Source organism: Pogona vitticeps, chromosome 15 (genome assembly GCF_051106095.1).
Source record: "Pogona vitticeps strain Pit_001003342236 chromosome 15, PviZW2.1, whole genome shotgun sequence".
Taxonomy (NCBI): domain Eukaryota; kingdom Metazoa; phylum Chordata; class Lepidosauria; order Squamata; family Agamidae; genus Pogona; species Pogona vitticeps.
In genome coordinates this window covers 5469228-5489221 of record NC_135797.1, presented here as the reverse complement: position 1 = coordinate 5489221, position 19994 = coordinate 5469228, and the positions used below count along the sequence as shown (strand labels likewise).

At 47.3% G+C, this 19994-nt stretch overlaps 1 protein-coding gene across 3 annotated transcripts in view; it reads right to left on the bottom strand.

The window, feature by feature from the left end:
- The window catches only part of EML3 (EMAP like 3), a 51906-nt gene that overhangs the window by 27648 nt on the left and 4264 nt on the right, over positions 1 to 19994 (bottom strand). Inside the window, exons 1-2 of one of the 3 annotated variants that reach the window (XM_072984233.2) lie at positions 15373 to 15631; positions 641 to 823 (exon numbers count right to left, since the gene is read on the bottom strand). In XM_072984233.2, coding sequence (XP_072840334.2) covers positions 641 to 823; positions 15373 to 15403 — 214 coding nt within the window. In that variant the 5' untranslated portion in view covers positions 15404 to 15631. Of the gene's footprint in view, positions 1 to 640; positions 824 to 13633; positions 14538 to 15372; positions 15632 to 19994 lie in introns of those variants that run through there. The other 2 variants (XM_072984232.2, XM_072984231.2) reach the window with 2 other exon arrangements.

The following is a 19994-nucleotide window of genomic DNA, read 5'->3' as shown; positions in this document are numbered from 1 at the left end:
AAGAAAAAGTTTTGCCTGGGTACCCCATGATCTTAGAGATGCCTTCACACACGACTGTCCAGAAAGAGACAGCAGGCAAACAAAGGTGTGAGGGTTTTCTCCTTGCTCTTGTTACTGCTTCTTCTGTCTTAGAGAGGAGGCACACAAGCAGCAAGAACAAGGCTGGGAAGAAACATTTTCTGGAGACCTCATCCCTACACTATTAGAAGACAAAAATCCTTATTTCCCTGTAGAGTTGCTAAAATTTTTGTGGCTCTTCAGTCCTCCAAGATAACTGAACTGCCTTACTTTCTTTAAATATTTTGTGTTTTTTATTCCCTACTCAAATGTTTTTCACGAGCCTCTAAGAGAGGAAAGGAAAGGGACCAGGGATTCCACATGTTGGCAAAGGCCCATTCTGGGTAGGCATTTCCGACAGGAAAGGCTGCGCTGATACCTGGGTGATCTATCCCAGGTTTTTGTCTAAACTTTAAGCGCGTGTTGAACTTGTTTGGGGGGATCAGGTTCAGCAGCTCCTGTAAAGTTCGGACTAAAACCCACTGGAACATCCAACTTGTTCTTACCCTGACCTTTTTCCAACCCCGACCCTAGGCTGCTCCTCTCAGACACCCAACCTTCCGGAGCTTCTCGGGAGCCTCACCTTCAAGCAGCTGCTGCCTGAGCAGAGGGATCTGCCGGTCGTAGAAGTTCAGCCGTCGTAGGGCATCGGCCAATGCCGACTTCACCAGGGTCATCTCCTCTTCCTGGCTCCGCAGTCTGGAGTCAAGGTCAGCGAGCCAGTCAGGATGGTGCAGGATACTGTTCGTACCCAAGAGGTTCTCACCTGGCAAAGAGGAGACAGTCGAGTCATGATCAGAAGCAAAATATCAGGGTCCTTTTTCATGACACATGCTCTGGTGATATCCAGACGCAGAAGATCGGCCACAGGGCGAAAAGCTATAAACCGCCCAGAATAGACCTTTGGTCTAGATGGGTGGAATAGAAATCAATCAATCAATCAATCAAACAACCAAATAAATAAATAAATAAATAAAGTGATCCTTTGCGTCAAGGGTTACAGCTGCCTTTTAATATCAACCGAATTCTTACGGATTAGTTGTGTCCTGATTCAGATTAGTGCTTTCTTTTTTTAAAAAAAACGGAGATCTCCCGTGATTTTTAGCGTCAAGGTTTTGCCTCTCAAATACATTCTCTGTCCCTCTATTTTGTAACCCTGCAATGCCCCTGAAAAAGTACTTTGAAAAGGTATTTAATGAATAATTTAAAAATAAATAAAAATAAACAAACCAGGGAGGTTGGCAACTCTCTGGGTCTGAGTTCGAGCCTTTGGCACCAAGTCCCAAATCCTGAGCCCCCAAACCTGAGGCTCTATTAAAAACAAGCTTTTGTTCCCCCAGAAAAAAAAGGGAAGGGTGAGTGGGTGGCAAGCTGAGTCCAAATCATAGGGGAGAAGAAAAAAGCAGCACAACAACCCAGTCGAGTCACCAGTGTGATTTATGCCTGACTAGACCATGAGTCCAGCAGCTCGGATCCCCATTCCTTAAATAAATACATCTAGCTGCCAGAGAACTAGAAGTAATACAGTGGCTAGATTCTCTCTTATTATCTGCCCAATGCTTAGAAAAGATTCGCGCTTCACACGTGTGCACGGAAATCTGCTTCTAAAACTATTATTTTTACTGGAAGGGCATCAATACGTTTGCTCACGCCTCGCCTTCCAAAAAGGGGGGGAAGCGTTCTGTGTAGCTCAGAACTCTGCCTGTCAAAAACACAAACAGGAAAAAAAAAGAACGCTTTGCCAGAAACCGCAAGACTCGAAGTATATAATTAACACAGCAGGGGGAAGATTTTAAGATTTCCTCGTCCAGACCTGTCCCAATGGAGGGGGGGGTTAGCACACTTTCTCGAGGGAGGCGGCCAGCGGGAGAAAGGAGACCAAAGTTTCCTTGGTCTAAAAACAATGGCCTCTGATTTCCCCGCCTCAGGCCTGGCGCCCAGCTCTCGCCTCATGCCCAGCCGGCCTTGTTTGTCCTGGCATCAGAAACGGTGGCCGTCGGGAGGAAACTGTTCCCGCCTCAGGCATCTGTGACGCCACATCGCCCGGGGCCCCTGACCACCCCTGACAGCAAATCCCGCTCTCCCTCGGGTGCTCTGAGGATGTGAGAAGAACGTGGAGCGCATGGGGTGTTTGTGTGCGTGCATGCGCAAGTTCACATAACCCAGGTCCAGAGCTCTCCTCAGTGTCATTTCCGTAATCGAGGCATCGGTCATATTGGGAGAAAAACAGGTTTTCCTCCCCCTTCCCGTAAATCCCTTTTACGGGTAAAACTGGGGGTTCTCGGACTTGAGGTTACAAGGGGCAGAAATTTTCCATGTATGCTCATCAGAACACCCTAAACAGCGACGTCAAAAAATAAATGTACTAAAGCCTCTCTAAAACACATCATTAGACAACCATCTGTCAGGTGTATTTATTATTGTTTCCAACCATGCAGGCTGCCTATAGTTTGTTTGGCTCAGAGGGACCTTTCTGGACTAGGGGGACCGTCAATCTATCTGGCGCTAACCAATCGTTCTTTCCTGAATTCAAAGAGAGACCCGCCTCTCTGCCAAGTCTTCCTTTCCCTCGCTTTAGTCTGTTGGAAGTCGTGGTTGTTAGTTGGCTGTGGTTCTCTTCGCAACTGTAAGTAATGAAACATCTTTATTCTTTCTCTTATAATTGTCTCAGAGTGGGTAACTGAGACTGAAGGTGCCAGCTAATGAGAAAGGGGTGGACTATCTGGGGAACATGAAGCTATGCTGTATCTCTGTACTTTTGCTGCATATCAAAAAGGAACTGAACCAAAAAATTCAAAACTCAACGACAATACAGTGGCGCTTTGCTTGATGATTACCTCGTTAAACGACGAAACCGCTTTACGATGTTACTATGGGGAAAATTTGCTTAACGATGATCGGTTCCCTGCTTTGGGAACCGATTTTTCACTAGACAACTATTTTAAAACAGCTGATCGCTGGCTCTAAAATGGCCACCTGCTGTGCTTTAGGACGGATTCCTTGCTTTACAGGCACTGGAAAATGGTCGCCCTATGGAGGATCTTCATAAAACAAGCAGGTATTTCGCCCACTGGAATGCACTGAACCGATTTTCAATGCATTTCAATTGGTTTTTTAATTTCGCTTGACGAGGATTTTGCTTAACAGCGATTTGAACGGAACGAATTATCCTCGTCAAGCGAGGCACCTCTGTACTTTCATTTGGATTCTTGCACTGAGCAGAGGGTTGGACTTGGTAGCCTTACAGGCCCCTTCCAACATCTTTATTCTCTGATCACTACAGAGTGGCTGCTCGTCCCACACCAGTGGAAGATGCTGTATTAGCATCCCTCTGCTTGGAACTGGGATTTTCCCTGATGACCCACTACTTCCTGGCACAGGAGCATTAAATATTCTCATTTCCATTCCCTGTGTCTTGGTTCTTGGCTTTTTTTTTTCCTTCCGGGGTATTTTGGTTTCCTATCACAACTTCCTGGTTCCTGGGTCCCTGAGCCCGCTGACTGTAAATCTGTCCTTTACAAGCAGATTCCTTACCAGCCGAGATAAAATCTTCTGAAACACCACCCACCCCGAGGCCTGAATTGGGGTGGGAGGTGTTTGGAAGATTTAAGATACCCAGAGATGCTCACCCTGCAGCTCTCTTTGCAGGAAATACAGAAAACGTGGTAGGAGAACTCGTTTAGTAAGTAACTGCAAAATAAAATAAAATAAAAAGAGGAAAGGCAAAGACACCAATCCTGGCTTAATAAATCGTTTCCAAGGTTTGAAATATAGCTTGTGAATCCCGGCTTGATGGGAAGCCATGAACCACCATGTGGACACAACAGGAAGCTAGGTTTAACCAGAGATTCCTGGTTTGTTTGCCCGCTCACCAAAAGGAACAAAACTCAGATGATTATTCTCCCTCTTCGTTTCCGGGCTCAATTCAAGGTGCTGGTTCTTACCTATCAAAAACCCTCAATGGTTTAGGACCCCCGATACCTGCTCGAATGTCTCTCCTACAAAAACAGCTACCCATTCCTTGCACTTGTGATTGTTAAACACGGTAACACCTAAGGAGACCTAGAAAGGGACCACCAGAAACCAAGAGTTTTCAACTGTGGCCCTATTCTGATGGAATAAACTCCCAGCCGAGGTTCGCCAATCGCCCTTCCTCCCAGTTTTTAAGAAGCGAAGAAAAACAGCTGCTTTTTATTAATGCATGTTACTCAATGCCCAACTGTGGTTTAAATTTGTCTCGAGTTAAATCTCTGCGAGTCATGTGGTCCTTTTCTTGTTTATTGATGTTGATGCTTATAATTGGTATTGTTCTATTTTGTGGATTATTTACGTGGGCTGTCAACTATCCAGAAAGTGTGTACGGTACTTTAAGTTGAATGAATAAACAAAACAAAGCAAAATAAAATAAAAGGAGGCCTGCAAGTAAAGACCCAATTATGATTAGGGGTGTGCTCTTTTGATTTTTGATTCAGCCGACAAACACACACTTACAAACACCTTCATTTTGCAAGATCTAGCTCTGAGGCTGCATGGCCTTCTACGGCCTTAGCTATCTGTTAACGTAAAAATAAATAAATACATCCTGGGAGTTTTAGTCTTGATGACTGTTATTAGTGTCTACAAGAAGGTATCTCTGAAATACCGTATTTTTTTTGTTTATAACAGTGGTTCTTAACCTTTGTTACTCGGATGTTTTTGAACTGCAACTCCCAGAAACCCCAGCCAGCACAGTTGGTGGTGAAGGCTTCTGGGAGTTGCAGTCCAAAACTCCTGAGTAACCCAAGGTTAAGAACCAGTGGTTTATAAGACTATACTTTTGTCTAAAATCTTTAGACTAAAAATTGAGGGTCGTCTTATATACGGAAGTAAGCTGAGAAGACAACAAAAACAAGTGGAGGGGAAAGTAGGGATCAAAGTGATCCTGTAGGGCTTTGATCCCTGCATTCCCCTCCACTTGCTAAGCCTTAGCAAAAGGAAAGCAGGGATCAAAGCCCTGCAGGACAGCTTTGATCCCTGTTTAGCCTCTACTTACTAAGTCCTGTGGGGCTTAGCAAAAGGAGCGGGGAAAGGATCAAAGCAAATCCATGGCTGTATAATGATTGTGCAGTCGTGGGTTTGCTATGATCCCTTTCCCCCTCCTTTTGCGAAGCCCCGCGGGGCTTAGCACGAAGGGAGAAAGCAGGGATCAAAGCAATCCTGCAGTGATTTGATCCCTTTCCCGCTACACTTGCTAAGCCCCACTTAGATTTCTCAATTTTGGGTTAGAAAAGTGCGGAGCGTCTTATACATGGGGGTGTCTTATACACGAAAACATACGGTAACTAAAATTCAGAGGAAGCACCATAGCAGCTGCCTTTTTTAATGTTAACAAAAAAGAAGGCCATGCAGCCTCGGAGCTAGGCCCTGCTCCAGGGTGAGCGAAACAGTGGTGTCTATTCATGCATGTTTCTGTGTTGAAACTCTTGAAACTGCAGAATATTTGGAGAATTCTGGGGCTCATGGTCCAAAAAAACCCCAAAGGAGCAATCCTAATTATAGGTACATCTCCTAGGGTTTGCAATTAAGAACCAGTGTTGGATTTGAACTTTGTTTCAAAGCAAAATAAAATAAAATATAAATGTGAAAAAGAGCAATAGCTAGCTATTTCCCCCTCTTTAAGGTACCAAGAAATTGAATTTTGGAAGTTAAACAAAGAAGGGGGGAAAAAAACCACAGAGTTGGCAAGAAGCAGACCAAAGTGTGTTGCAGTCTGGGCCAACAGCAGCCACGCCAGGCTTATTTTGTTCCTGGATCCCTCCTCCCTGGACGAAACCAGGCTCCCGACGCTTTCTCATCTCCCGACGGCTCCGCTCCCCTCGGCTTCGGCAGCCAAGACTGACAAAGCGGGTGGCGAGAAAAGGCCTCTGTCCAAAAGACACACATACAGGAAGATGCGAGGACTTAAACAGAGACGCCTGGACCGGAGAGCCGGCGCGAGGGACGAAGAAGGCTCGTTCGACGAGAATGGCAGACATTCTTGGCCTTTTCTCATCCGCGGTGCCAAGAGGCACAAAAATCAGAAGTCTCTGAATGAGAAATAATACCCTCTGAACAGGCTCTGCTTTGTCCAGTTTCCCCTCTTCTCCTCCTCCTGGCTAACAAGGCAAACAAAAAAGGCTTTTTCCCCCCCTACGCCCAGTGACCTTTCCAAATTGACATCTCCATCCACCCCTCCATACAAGTCAAAGGGAATAAAGCAGAAAAGGGTGGCCAGTGGCTGGACAGAAGCAGTGGCATCACACCCTTGGATCGCCGGACTGGCCAACGGCCCGCGGGCGGGCTTGCAATGCTCAAGCCCCGAGTTCAGATCCCAGTTCCACGAGCAATTCTCTCAAAGGGTGGCCTGAGATACCCTGTATGGCCCAATTCTTGGATCGCAGCGCTCGGCCTTCCTGGCCGTTCACAAATGTTCACAGAAATATTCGCGAGTTGGGCCTGCAAATGCCTTTTAGAAGACTAAACAGGAGCCTTTTGGGGGGGGCAGGGGGGAACCAAGGGAAGTCAAGAGGCTTGTTTGAAAGTTCTCCCTCAGTAGACGGCATTATTATTATTTTTAAGATGCTGAGAGAAATTAATGTTGAAAACGACCTCGAAGATCGCTCCCCGTAATTTGAACCACAGAAGTACCTGTAAACATGTATTTTTCTCAGCACCTTCCTGTTAGGAAATAATAATAATAACCACCCCGTAATAGGGCACTAATAATTACCTGGAAAAAGTGAGAGGCGTGTAGTATGTTCTAAACCTAAAGTCATATATAAATTTCTATGTTGTTATTTTAAAAATAATAATTTTCTTTATAACACTGTCACAAACAATGTCGGTCATACAGGGGAAATGTTTTTTTTTTCTAACTTCCCCACTGTTTCTGATCCCAAGCAAAGACCTCCATCAAATGCTAAACGCCTGTCACTTTTCAGTGTGACATTTTTAATATTCGTCAAGTAGCCATTTCTAGCCTTCCAATGTCGTCTTTTCCTGATGTACGCCGCCTTGGGTCCTTTTTCAGCGGCAAGGCAGGGTAAAATGATTTTAAATCAATGAATATTCTCCCCGAATCTGCTAAGAAAATGTAGGATGGGGGGAAAAAGTTGCTTCCACCTTCAGCTGTTCTTACGAACTGTCTCAAATCCTGGACTTTTTTTTTTTTGGACCTCACCTTCTGTACGACAGACCTCAAAACATAGAAAGGAGCTGAGAATTTCCAAATTAGACCTTGAGGGTGTTGCTCATGGGTAGAAACCAAAGCTAAAGGCCAGGGCAGATTTTTCCTCCCGGCTTGGGCCTTGCAGTTCCCATTGGAAACATCGCCCCTACACACCTACACACTCTCCTCTTCCAGGTAAACACGCCGGGTGACATTTTTGAGCAAGGTGCTCATCGGAGGAATTAAAACCTTCAAGGGACGGGCGCCTCCCGGGCTACTCCCTCACTACGAAGAACCAAGCAATGGATGAGAAGAAATGGGCCTTTTGGTAGTGGCGGTGCATTTATTTACTCTGCACCCTGCCTTCTTTCCAGGAAGAGAGGGGATTGACAAAAGGAGGGAGAGGGGAAAATGCAGACCCTTCAATTGTTTTATTAAAAATGCAATTATGGGAAGGGTCACTGCAAGCTCTTTAATCTCTCTAGATTGAAAGCGAAGACCAAAATCCAGCTGAAATGCATGCGGGACTTCCTCTTCACTGATGGGCATTGTTGCCCACTCTGCTGAAGACCTCCAACCACTCATGAATCGTTTTAGCAAGGCCTGCCAAGACTTTGGACTAACAATCAGCCTGAAGAAGACACAAGTCATGGGCCAGGGGGTGGACTCACCTCCCTCTATTACCATCTCCATGCAAGAACTGGAGGTTGTTCATGACTTTGTGTACCTTGGCTCAACCATCTCTGACACCCTCTCCCTAGATGTTGAGCTGGATAAACGCACTGGCAAAGCAGCTACCATGTTCTCTAGACTCACAAAGAAAGTATGGCTTAATAAGAAGCTGATGACACATACCAAGATCCAGGTCTATAGAGACTGTGTCCTCAGCACACTCCTGTCCTGCAGTGAGTCCTGGACCTTTTGTGCAGGGCAGGAGAGGAAGCTGAACACGTTCCATATGCGTTGCCTCCGACGCATTTTTGGGATCACCTGGCAGGACAAAGTCCCAAACAGAATAGTCCTAGAATAAGCAGAAGTTTTACATTACTGAAACAGCGACGTCTATGTTGGTTTGGGCACGTCGTGAGAATGGCTGACGGTCGGATTCCAAAAGATCTCCTGTATGGGGAATTAGTGCAGGGAACAGCTGCGATACAAGGAGATCTGCAAGCGGGATCTGAAGGCTTTAGGAATGGACCTCAACAGATGGGAAACCCTGATATCTGAGCATTCAGCCTGGAGGCAGGCGGTGCATCACAGCCTCTCCCAATTTGAAGAGACCCTTGTCCAGCAGGCCGAGGCCAAGAGGCAGTCTCGAAAGCAGCAAAATCAGGGAGCTGGAAAGGGGACAGATTGGATTTGTCCTCCGTGTGGAAGGGATTGTCACTCTCAAATTGGCCTTCTCAGCCACACTAGACGCTGTTACAAGTCCTCCACACAGAGCACGTTCCCATAGTCTCTCAAGAGACTGAAGGATGCCTAATCTAAAGTGCAAGAGACCATAAGCGTGGCCTGAATGCGGTTTTCTAAATTGATTGTCTTACAGCTTTAAATAGGATTTGGTGTTGCTTATGGGTTTTTTTGGGGGGTACGGTACTTGATTGGTCCTTTTTTTTAGCATCTGTACACTCGTCGTTAGGTTTAAATATTGTCTTTCGATGATGTAAGCCACCTTGGGTTCTTTTAAGGAGAAAGGCAGGGAAAACGTATCTCAAGCAAACAAACAAATAAGTAACAGTACAGAGAGAGAGAGTTTAAAAAGTAAATATATATATATTTACTTTTTTACTTTTATATATACAGAAGAGGCCATAAGAAAAGTTGGAAGTTCTGAAACAGAACTTTTCTTCTGGAGCCACTTTAAAACCCTGTGAAGGAGTCATAATAATTGCAGAAGAAAAGGCTCATATAAAACCATGTTAAGTATCCACCACCCCCCTTAAAAAACATCCTTCTTCAGTTTGAGATTTGTATGTGGCAAACAACGCCTGCATAAAGACTGATTTAGGCCATGCTAATAAGCTAGACTGGGGTTTTCCCGGTTGCTCACAGTGTTTAGTCACTTCTGTTACACAAGAGAGAAAAACAGGGAGAAGACGACAAAGAGGCCCGAATTTTCCCGTCTGTACCCACATATCGCAGCCGGGAAGTGAGGTGGTGGGGGAAGAATAAATGCTTGTTTCTTCTAAGTGAAGGAATTTGGGAGAAGGAGCGACTAACCCCCTCCCCAGCCTCTTCTTCCTGTTCCCATGTCAAAATAAATAAAGCCTCCGCTGAAAGACATTTGAACACAACAACCTAAGCTAAAACATGGGGCCAAAGGAGATGGGTGTGATGATGTTCCCAGAGGTCCTCTGGGTTTAAGCATGCCCTCTGACATGTTCCTTGTACAATTCTCATGTTTGTTCTTTTAGAGAAGAACGTGTGTGAAAAGTTGAAGGCAGCAGGGAAAGAGGAAGTCCGGGCGTGCGATGGATCAATTCCATAAAAGAAGCCACAGCTTTTCATCTGCTGTACCGAAGCAAGGCAGTTAATGACGTTTCCGAGGTCATTAAATCATAGGGTTGTCTCCTAAGTCAGACGCAGCTCGGCAGCACAAAACAACAACAGGTATGTGAAATTAATAACTGGGTTAAAGGATTGTGTTTGCTCCTCTGGTCATTTGGACTGGAGGCTTGACTCACTATGAACACAAAGGAGACGCTATGATCTAGAAAGAAGAAGACAGCAAAATTTAACCAGCTCCAGAGATAGAAATCTAGAATAAAAATCGAATCTTACGATTTACGTTTGGACGAGCAGGCTGAAAAAGGATGAGATGTTATCGGGGGGGGGGGCAGGCCTCTATGATTTCACAACACCGGTTACGAGACACCGACTTGTAATCTCTTGTTAACTCCATGTCCTAATTTTCAAAAGCTTGGATTTTTTCCTTCATCCTCATTTGCTTTTCTCTCTGCTTCTGCCGATTCGTCGGAAATACGATCCCAGCTCAGATGAAGAACGGGCAAGGAATTCACAATGTGCGTCATGCACGCACCTCGAGGAAGGAGATAAGAAGAAAGTGTTTATCTTGTTTACCTGCTTGCTCCCAGGTCGGGAGAAGGCAGGATTCTCTGGAAAACACCCCCAAATGCTGGGGAAGGTGGAAGGAAGCAGGAAAAGAGGATCAAAAATACAAGATGGACTGACCCCCTAAAGAAACCACAAGTCTGAGCTTGGAAGAGCTGAGCAGGGCTGTGGACAAGAGGGCATTCTGGAGGCGGCTCCAGGGTCTGAAGAAACTTGATGGCGCGTAACTACAGCAGCAGCACTGTGCTACATAATTCAGCACTCACGGCAGCTAATAACAAGATCATTTCAAGAAAACAAACAATATGAAAAGAGTGGGAAAAGAATTAAAGCATAGCAGGAGGAAGAAAACATGATTTAGCCATGACAGTATTTCCTAATTGGAGAATTTGGGGGAGACTCTTGAAGGTTCCTAGCACACCGGTCCATGAAACTTGAACAGATGACCTTGGGCCTCACCTACCTCGCAAGACTGTTGTGCAAATAATAATAATAGGGAGAAAAGGATTTGAGCTCCTTGGAGAGCAAGTGAGATATCAATGCAACAAATAAACAAGGTCTCGGAAAATTATTAAAGTCTTGGATGCTACTCAAGGGGTAAAGAGCAGGGATGCTGGCAAGTCTTTGGGTCCGAGTACCAAGCTTGAGTTTTTGGTACCAAGTCCCGAGTTCGAATCCCAATTAAAAACAAACATTTTTCACTAGAAAAAAGGAGGGGGTTGGGTGAGTTCTGAATCATGAGTCGGGTCATGGGTGTGATTTAAGTCCGGCTTGACAGCGAGTCCCACAACATGAGTCCCATTCTTGGTAAAGTGGGGGGTCACTGCAGCTCCCCCTGGAAAGTAAGGTGCAGGGTTTGGGGACAGCCATGGAGAAAGCCCTCGGTCCTCTCCCCCCATCAAATGCATCTCTCAAAGTGGTCGCCTGAAGGAAAGGGTCTCCCTGATCTTAAAACCTTTGCATCTGGCCAGGAGCAGTGACAGAGGGCCCCCTCGGTGGCTGCTCCTTTAGACTCTGGAACTCCCTGCCACTGGAAGCCAGCCCAGCCCCATCTTTGCTGTCCTTCTCCAAGCAGATGAAGACCTTTCTCCTCAGGCAGGCGTTCCCTGAATGGCTGGCGGTCTGAGAGGGGTTTTAAAATGATGTCTCGTGCCATGTTGTTTTGAATCTGTTTTTTTTTTTTTAGTTGGTTTTCTTTGCCGTTTTTAGCGTTGTATCTGTTTGATCCTTTTTAATGTTTGTGTACTTCCTGTTTTTTAGCTTTTGAATGTTGTCTTTTGATGAGGTCAGCCGTCCTCGGGTTCTTTTTAAGGAGAACTGCGGACTAGCAAAAATATTCTAAATAAATAAATAAAACTAAAGCACAGGCTGGCTCGTAAGGATTGCACAGCCTTTCAACCAGGCTGGCTCCTCGTTACACCGGATTGCGCTAAAAACCCACTTCCCCTTTGCATACTAGTTTGCTTATGAGCAAGGAAAAGCCTTCCCATAAGAGCCTTTGAACCCAAAGTTGGAACATGTCTAGGACAATGGCGATCTTTGGACCGGGTTGTGTGTGTGTGTTTGGGGCCAGGAGACACAACGAGATCCACAAACCATCTATCGGCCGCTATGCTTCCCGGATGAGAGGCCTGCTGAGATCACCCATAATGTGTGGCTGATGGGAGTTGTGCGCTCTGTCATGTGGCCCCGGAGCACCATGACAAGCATGGACTGCTCCCCTATTTCTGAATACTGTATTTCGGCACTAGGACAACTGCCAAAAATCGGAGAGATGGTTCATCATTTGGCATGCTTGAAGCTGAAATTCGCCTTTTTGGGGGTGGGCAGGATCCTTCAAAAATGGGACCCATCCTGACACGCTGTTGTTGCCCAGCCCTGCTGGAAAGCAGCAAATGGGGGAAAGCGAATGCGAGACATTTCATAGGAAACCAGAACTGCCGAACGGGAAGGGATCCCCAAAGGTCATCAAGACTGACCCTCTCCCGAAAGGAGGAAATCCCTATGGGAGTGCATCTCTGGTGGATGGCCACCTGATCCCAGTTTAAAAATCTTCAGTGAAGGAGTGGCGGCCCCTGTCTGCGGCATTTCACGGCCAAACAAACGGTGTGTGTTTTTCTCCCGTTAAATCAGCAGCTTGGGCACGCGAAAGGGGCCTAGAAAGTAACAGGCCTACGTTTCTTGTGTAGTCAGGCCAAAAATAATTTGATGGTTGTTGTGGGTTTTTCGGGCTCTTTGGCCGTGTTCCGAAAAACAATTTGCTTAAAGCACCCACTCAGGGGGTGAGCGGAGACCCGAACTCGGGACTTTCCACTTCGCACTTTTGACTGCTGTGCGACACCAAAGAGATTGTTCCTGCTTCTAAATCGGTGTGTGGGTTTGGGTGGTTTTTTTTTAAAAAAGTTTGTTTTTAAAGTTTCTCACCGTCAGGGCACACTATTTCCAGACCAAACTGTTTACCAAAATGAAAGCCGGTTACAAAGAAGTCCAAGATGTCTCAGGTTGCGAGTTCGGTTCATACGGGGGGGGGGGGGGCTGACCTAGACCCGCGGGGCTTCTTTGGACCCAGTAAGATATCCTACAACCACTGCACCAGGATCCGCATCCAGAATCTCAAAAAATACCGATTTATAATGATAGACGTTGGCAGCCCAGAACACCACAAAGGAAAGAAACCCACAATCTTTCCACACCAAAACCCCATGTCTAGTTAAACCCGTGCGTTCTTTAATCCGGCACTATAATTCGCAGGAGTTCTGAAAATTGTTAAACAAGTGGGTGTCAAACCTCTTTTTCCCAGATCACTGCAACTCCTCCAGGAACCTCACGCTATATTTAGAGGAAACCTGCTAGCCACCCTTGTTAAAAAACACACCCAATACCCCTTCTCAGGCTGCGCAGAGAAGACCGAAATTTAGCCACAGTTTTTCGCTCAGGAAACCTCGGCCATTGCACGATGCATCGTCTCGTGGACACGTGACCCCAGAGAAAGACCGCTGCGCTAAACGGGAGTCACGCCTCACGAGCATCTCTTAACCCATCTAAAGCACAGTTTGGATTGAAGGTTCATTTCTCTAAAACATCACCTAAAGATGATTATTTGGGAAGACGTACCTAGGTGGAGCAGGCCTAGGTTTTCCGCCGGAAGAGGGTGCGGGATGGGGCAAACCTAACCAACTCCTCGACTGTGAAACCGAATTTAAAACAGGGTCCTACCTCGCAGGGTTGTTGTGAGCAAAGGAAATCCCCCCCCCAAATGCTTGCCGACTCAACGGCGTTTATGTCACAAGCTATGGATAAAGAACAAACAGGTCGAACCTCAGTGGTTGCGAAGTCTCCGCATTTGCGCTATGCAAAGGCCTAAACCTGCACATCGTCCTGTTGACTTTGATTTCAGATGTTGAGCAACACAGGGCTTCCTTTAAGCCCCGGGACTGCCTGGAACGCCGTCGGGGGGGCCCTCGAGCGAGCGTGTTTGTGTACAAAAGCCGATCCCAGACAAGGAACGAGGGCCCCTGTGGTTTCTTTGCCCAGAAGCCGGGATGGAAGAAAAACAGGGTTGTTGTGCGGCGTGGAAGATTCCAAGGAATTATGTCATCCATACGAACTTGGGAGAAAATTCTTGGCACTGGAGAGGGGCAAAATAAAATAGGCCAGTCTGTAATTTTATGAAAGGTGTGTGTCTGAGTCTATCATTACAGGACACACACAAACTGCAGCCTTCGCCGAAGGAGAATGTTGACTGAGAGAGCACTCCTCGTACATGACGATTGCGTATTACTGTCCTGTCGAAATTCAGCTCGTGCAGATGTTGTCTTGTTTCGTCCTCCAAATACACAAGTATTCTCCGATTGTGTTGACGCACACTGGCCTGGCACAAGTCAACGCCCCCCCTTTCCCACACAAGGAACCCACTTCCCCAAACACTTCCCACAAAGCCAGCCCCCGTTTCCTCTGCAACCCTAAACCTCATTTGAGCCTCCTCTTCTGATGACAGGACGCCTTCGCAAGATCAACATCGTCTGTCGTGCTCCACGACGCAACACAGCAACACTTTCGAGCCACATGCTGCTCCCTGGCTGGAAAACAACCCGATGAGCCACGATGTGACACTCAGGACAACAAACCGATTTATTTCGGCGTGAGCTTCGGTCGGTTTCGAGCTTTGATTCCTCCACATAAACACGTCCCCGCATCTGGCAGTCACTCTCAAGTTCAGATTGAAATAAAAGCGGATCTGAAAAGTCTTTTTGTGTCGTGCTTTTGCTAAAACAGACCCATGTCACAGCTTCTCTGGAAACGCCACAGTAGCAGGAGTTTACAGTGAAACGGATCACAGCGCCGAGAGTAGGAGAAATAAGAATAAAATCCTCATGCATTGGAATGCAGCCCAGGGCAGACCGAGTCTTCCCTTCTTTTCTTTGGACGTAAAAGCACAATCTTATGCACGCTTCTTGGAGGAAGTGTGGGTGGGAAACAAATGCATCTATTCAGGACGACAGCCCCCCCCCAAAATCCCTCTGTTTTTCAGCAGGGTTTCCACCTCGCTCTCCAGTATGATGCCTACAGCAACCAACTGCATGGCTTGATCCTTTTTTTTTTTTGCCTGTTCCTTCCTGGACTGTAAAAGTTTGATTCTCAAATAGGGACAAATAGTTAAAATATAATTTCCAGCCTCCCCCCCCACTTTCTTTTTTTTTCATCTAAACTCCACCTGTCTCTGGCACATGTCTGGGCACCCTTCTCTGTGTGGGAGGGCGCATTTAGGGTTCCCGAGCCAAAATCCCCGGAGGAAGCGAAAGAAAACAAAAGGAGAAACGAAGCTAGCTGGCGATACCCCGGTTAAACCTCGGTGGGCTACCTCGCCACGATTCGGTGGCCCCCCCCTTTACTCTCCGGCGCCGCCGTGTGGCCGCGGCGGCTTACTACCAATCCACCCGCCGCAGAGAAAGGGGGAGCGAGGCAAATCGGTCGCGCGTGTGGGGCAACGTGGGGAAGGGGGGGCAACAAAAGTAAAGGAAGAGATCCAAAGGACGGGGGGGGGGTTTCAGGCTCACCGTGGGCGCTGCGCTCCGGGTAGCCGTCCATCGTGGCGGCAGCGCGTTCCGCGGGCGCTTCTCCGGGATGGAGAAGCGAGGAAGGTCCCGAGGGTTTTGCGGGAGGAGACCGAGGAGGAGGAGGAGGAGGAGGCGGCCGGAGGGGAGGGAGAGAGCCCGCCCCTGTCCGGATCGTGCTGCTGGGGGGCCGGGCTCCCCCCTCCCCTACCCCACCCCCAGGAAGCAAAGAGGGCGGGATGTCCTTTCCCTTGCAGGCAAGGCAAGGCAAGGCAAGGCGCGCACGCAAGGCGGGGGATCGCCACGCATGGATCGCGCCCGGGCGCATCGGGGAGGAAGGGGAAGAGCCCCCCCCCGGGATCCACTCTTGGGGGGGATCCCGCCGCTTGGGATCGGGGGGGGAAGCCGATGGAGGAGGAGGAAGAAGATCTCTCTCTCTCTCTCTCCTGGTACTTTCCCCCGTGTTGGACCATCATCTCCACCGAGCAAAGCCAGGCGGGGACTTTTACCAAGCCCTACTCGGTCCGCCCTTTTCCGGGGAGGCACGGAATACAAATCCCATCGTCCGCCAGAACCGGCTTTGGAGGGGGAGGAAACCACACCGTCTGGCCAGCCACCAACGCCACCAACGCCTCCCTCGCCCCCCCCATCAAGTCAAACATCCTGGTTGCACAGTCAAGAGGCTAGACCCTAAGGAGGGCCATAAAGGAGGACTGGCCCCGGGTGCAAGCGGCTTCTTGCTCCGAGGTGCCTTAACCCCCAAGGTCCAAATAGGAGAGTAAGGAGAAAAAAAAATCTATTGTTTTTTTTTCTGTTGCTTCCCTTGTGGAGGGTGGGAAGAGGTAGACTGCTACTGAATCTGGAAGTTCCATTAAGCCACAATCTTGTTAAATTGCTTCAGGGTGCAGAATCTGTGACATTCGTGTTGGTTTTTCCTTGGGGGTGTGTGACTCCAGTTCCCATCGGTCCCAGCCAGCACAGCCAATAGTTCCAAACAAGGGCAGTATTAAATCCACCACCATTGGGAAAGCCGCAGGATCTCCATTCCTGATTCAACCCAAGGAAGGGAATGGTAGCCCTCTGGGTGTTTTGAGACTACAGGCCCCATCATCCCTTACCATGGGCTGCCTCTATTGGGATCTGTGGTCCACACATTTCCCAGCCCTGCCTCAGCTAGCAGTTATCACCATGTCATGTGATGGTGAGTTCCACCGGCTGACGATGTGTCACGTGACAAATCCTTAGCTGACGTCTGGGATTTAAACGTGGGTGATGCTGCCTTCCAGTGCTATGGGAAGCAGACGTTTCTGTGGTATCTGTGAATCTGTCTCTCCCTCTCTTTATTACGTGTATCCCATCATCTCCTCCAAGTTCACCCAATAAAAACTAATAAGCTAATAATATTTTATGGCACGCATTAAATCCTCAAAACGCTACTTCTGCATTTACTCAGCAGTCTGTTAAAAAAGCTCCAGAAGGTAAGCCAAGGATGTTAATCCATTGAACGCTGGGGGGCGGAGGGCGGGGGGGGCCTGTGGGGAGACAGAACACAACTTTTTGAGTGACAGATTATACTGCCATTTACCACCTCCCTCCGTGTCACTCTGTCTCTTTTTTTGAAAATTTTCTGCTATCATTCCAAGAGGTTACGGGGATTTCCCCCCCACTCCCAGTAAGGGATATATTGCTGTCAACGATTCATTGCAAAAAATTTCAGAACAGTTTAGCCTTGCAATCAAGATCCATTCGCTTTGCAAAAGACCCGCTCCTGGTGACGGCGAAACCTGCTAAAACTGTTTTGCCTGGATCAACATCAAGGCTTGACTTTTTTTGGGGGGGGGTCCCTCTTTGGGAGCGTGCACGCAGGGAAAATTATGAGAATTACCTTAAAGCCCGGGAGGATCCCCATAAGTCAGGCTTGAGTTGACATCACAATGTTATTATAAACATTATTATTCTGTATCGACCACACTGCATTAAATATTATGGCTGTTACAGGATTCAGAACATAAGGGATGACTTAAGTTTTCTGACATTCCCGCTGACCCTCTTCACATGACCGGTTTCATAACCAGCACAAGACCAGACATGCATCAAAATCTGCCAGGGAATGGAGAACACTTAAGTAATCATCCTTCTGCAGTCAGGCAAGGCAAAGGAATACCATCCTATGTCGTTTTTCCATCATCCTTATAACAGCCTTCTAAAGTAGACCAGAATTATCTTAACTGGGATTAGTAGCCAAGAGATAAACTAAAGGAATTACCGTTTGCCTACATACTATACCAAACACCTTGTGTCGTAGTGGATAAAGGAACAGACTAGGGGAACTCGGGAGATCTGGGTTCAAATCTCAGCTTGGCCATGGAAACTCGCCAGGTGTGCACCTGGCCCTGGCAAAACCTGACGTCTCTCACTTCCCTTGAAAGCCCTATTACGTTTTGAACTGCATGACTTTTCTCCAAACGGCTCCCGTTTTGCTGGGTGCACTCTACAGCCGGACTCCTTTTGCAAAACCAGAGTCCCGGCTTCTTGCCCCACCCATGATCCTCAACATAAATCCTGAATATTCTGATTCCTCTTCCCTCTAAATCTCCTCGGGATTCCAGTGGCTAGCAATGGCCCCATCTAAAATGGCAGGATTGGCCCTTGATCGCCTTGTTCCTCAGGTTAACTCTTACAAAAACCACAGCCTTTCCCACTCCTACCCTGCATTCTTTGACTTTTGCTTCTTTAATAATAATAACCATGTGCTGTCAAGTCAATTCTGATTTACAGTGACTCTTTCCAGGTAGAGAATAGCTTTCCAGGTAGAGAATAGGCAGAAGTGCTTTACCTTTACCTTCCTCAGGGGGGAGCCCTGGGACTGTGCAGCTTGCCCAAGGCCACCCAGGCTGGCTTTTCTCCCAAGGGGGGAATTGAACTCCCAACTTCTGGCTTCACAGCCTGAGACCTAAGCCACTGAGCTATCCAGCCAGCTCTTGCTTCTTTACCAACTACTGTAATATTATACTAAGAACAAAGACGAGAAGCCCCCGTTCGGTGATCTCATGCTAGCAGCCCTCTCTTGAGGAAGGGATACCAAATTCGCAAATCTTTTTCATTTCCAAGTATTTAGAAGAGGAAGTTCTGGTGGAAACGTTCTTACAGATAAGCAACGTCTGTTGGCTTTTGGCCCTGGAGAGAGAAATTTTGCAGGCCGAGAGATCAACTGTTTTTGAAAGATTTTTCAATCAACAGGACATGAGTGGGGGTGTAAACGATCACCACCAGAGGTTTCTGTGATAGTCAAAAAAAGGGGGGAGAAGATCTATCGGGCAGGATCAAGGGTGGGCAAGCTGTAGCCTTCCTGGTGTTGAGAGGCTACAATATCCAGTAGTCTTGACCAGCAGACCTAATGGGGGTTGCGATCCAGTGTTATCCTGAAGGCCATCCTTGACCCAACCTTGATTTAGACCAGTGGTTACCAACTTTGGGTCCCCAGATGTTCTTAGATTGTAACTCCTAGAAAGCTTGACCAGCACAGCTGGGGGTTTTAAAAAAAGGCTTCTGGGAGTTTTAGTCCAAGAACATCGGGAGACTCCAAAGGCCCATCGAATCTAGCATCCTGTACCTTTACCCCCCAAGGCAAAAATTACAGAGCTACAGCTTCCTCCAGGCAACCTGACAGGAACAGAATAACCATCAAGGGCCGACACGTTTCCCGTCATTCCACTTGATCTCAAAGTTCAAGTCTTATTAAAAAACCCAAGAAAAACCTATTTTTGCATCCATTTTCTCCAAGCCTTTTACCTATCATGGTAGTCGTATTTTCCTAGATAAAAAAAATAACTCTGAATCCTGTAACCTTCCCGTGTAAGTCTTGAGAAAAGAAGACTGAGGGGAGATAGGAGAGCATTTTTAAATACTCGAAAGGCTGTCCTACAGAGGAGGGGCAGGATCTGTCCTCGATCCTCCCAGAGCGCAGGACACGTCATCATGGACTCAAGGTACGGGAAGTCAGATTTCAGGAGAATATCAGGAAAAAATTCTCAACTGTTAGAGCAGTACGGCGATGGAACCCAATGGCATCTAGAGGTGGTGAGCGCTCCAATGCTGGAGACATTCAAAAGAAATTTTGACAATCCTGTCAGATCTACTTTGATTTGGATCCCTGCCTTGAGCAGGGGGCTGGACTTGATGGCCTTCAAGGCCCCTCCCCACTCAAATTATTCTAGGGCTCCATGTGTTCAGTCTGCAAATCATTCAGAGCGCTCTTTTCCACATCTTTACCACCTCGGCACTAGCCTTGCATTCAAAATATAATTGCACCACACGTGGGTTAACATGGGCATCACCAGAGTCTCAATTTCTGAACTATTTCCCAAAATCTCTGGTGTGGAGTTTCCTGTGTCCCTTTTGAAGCCCTGATGCGGGCTGGCAAGAGCAGGGGTGGGCTCAAGGTAGAACACGCTCTAGCGGGAGCAGGTAATTTGCCATGAAGCACTGCGCTGTAACATAAAATGTGATGCGTCGTCATGCAGATTTGTTTAATCAGAAAGTGCATTTTAAAGTCTCTCCCAGTATTGCAAGCTTGTGGGGTGGAGGGATGGACAGGTAAGGCATGGTTGATGAGTGTGGAATGA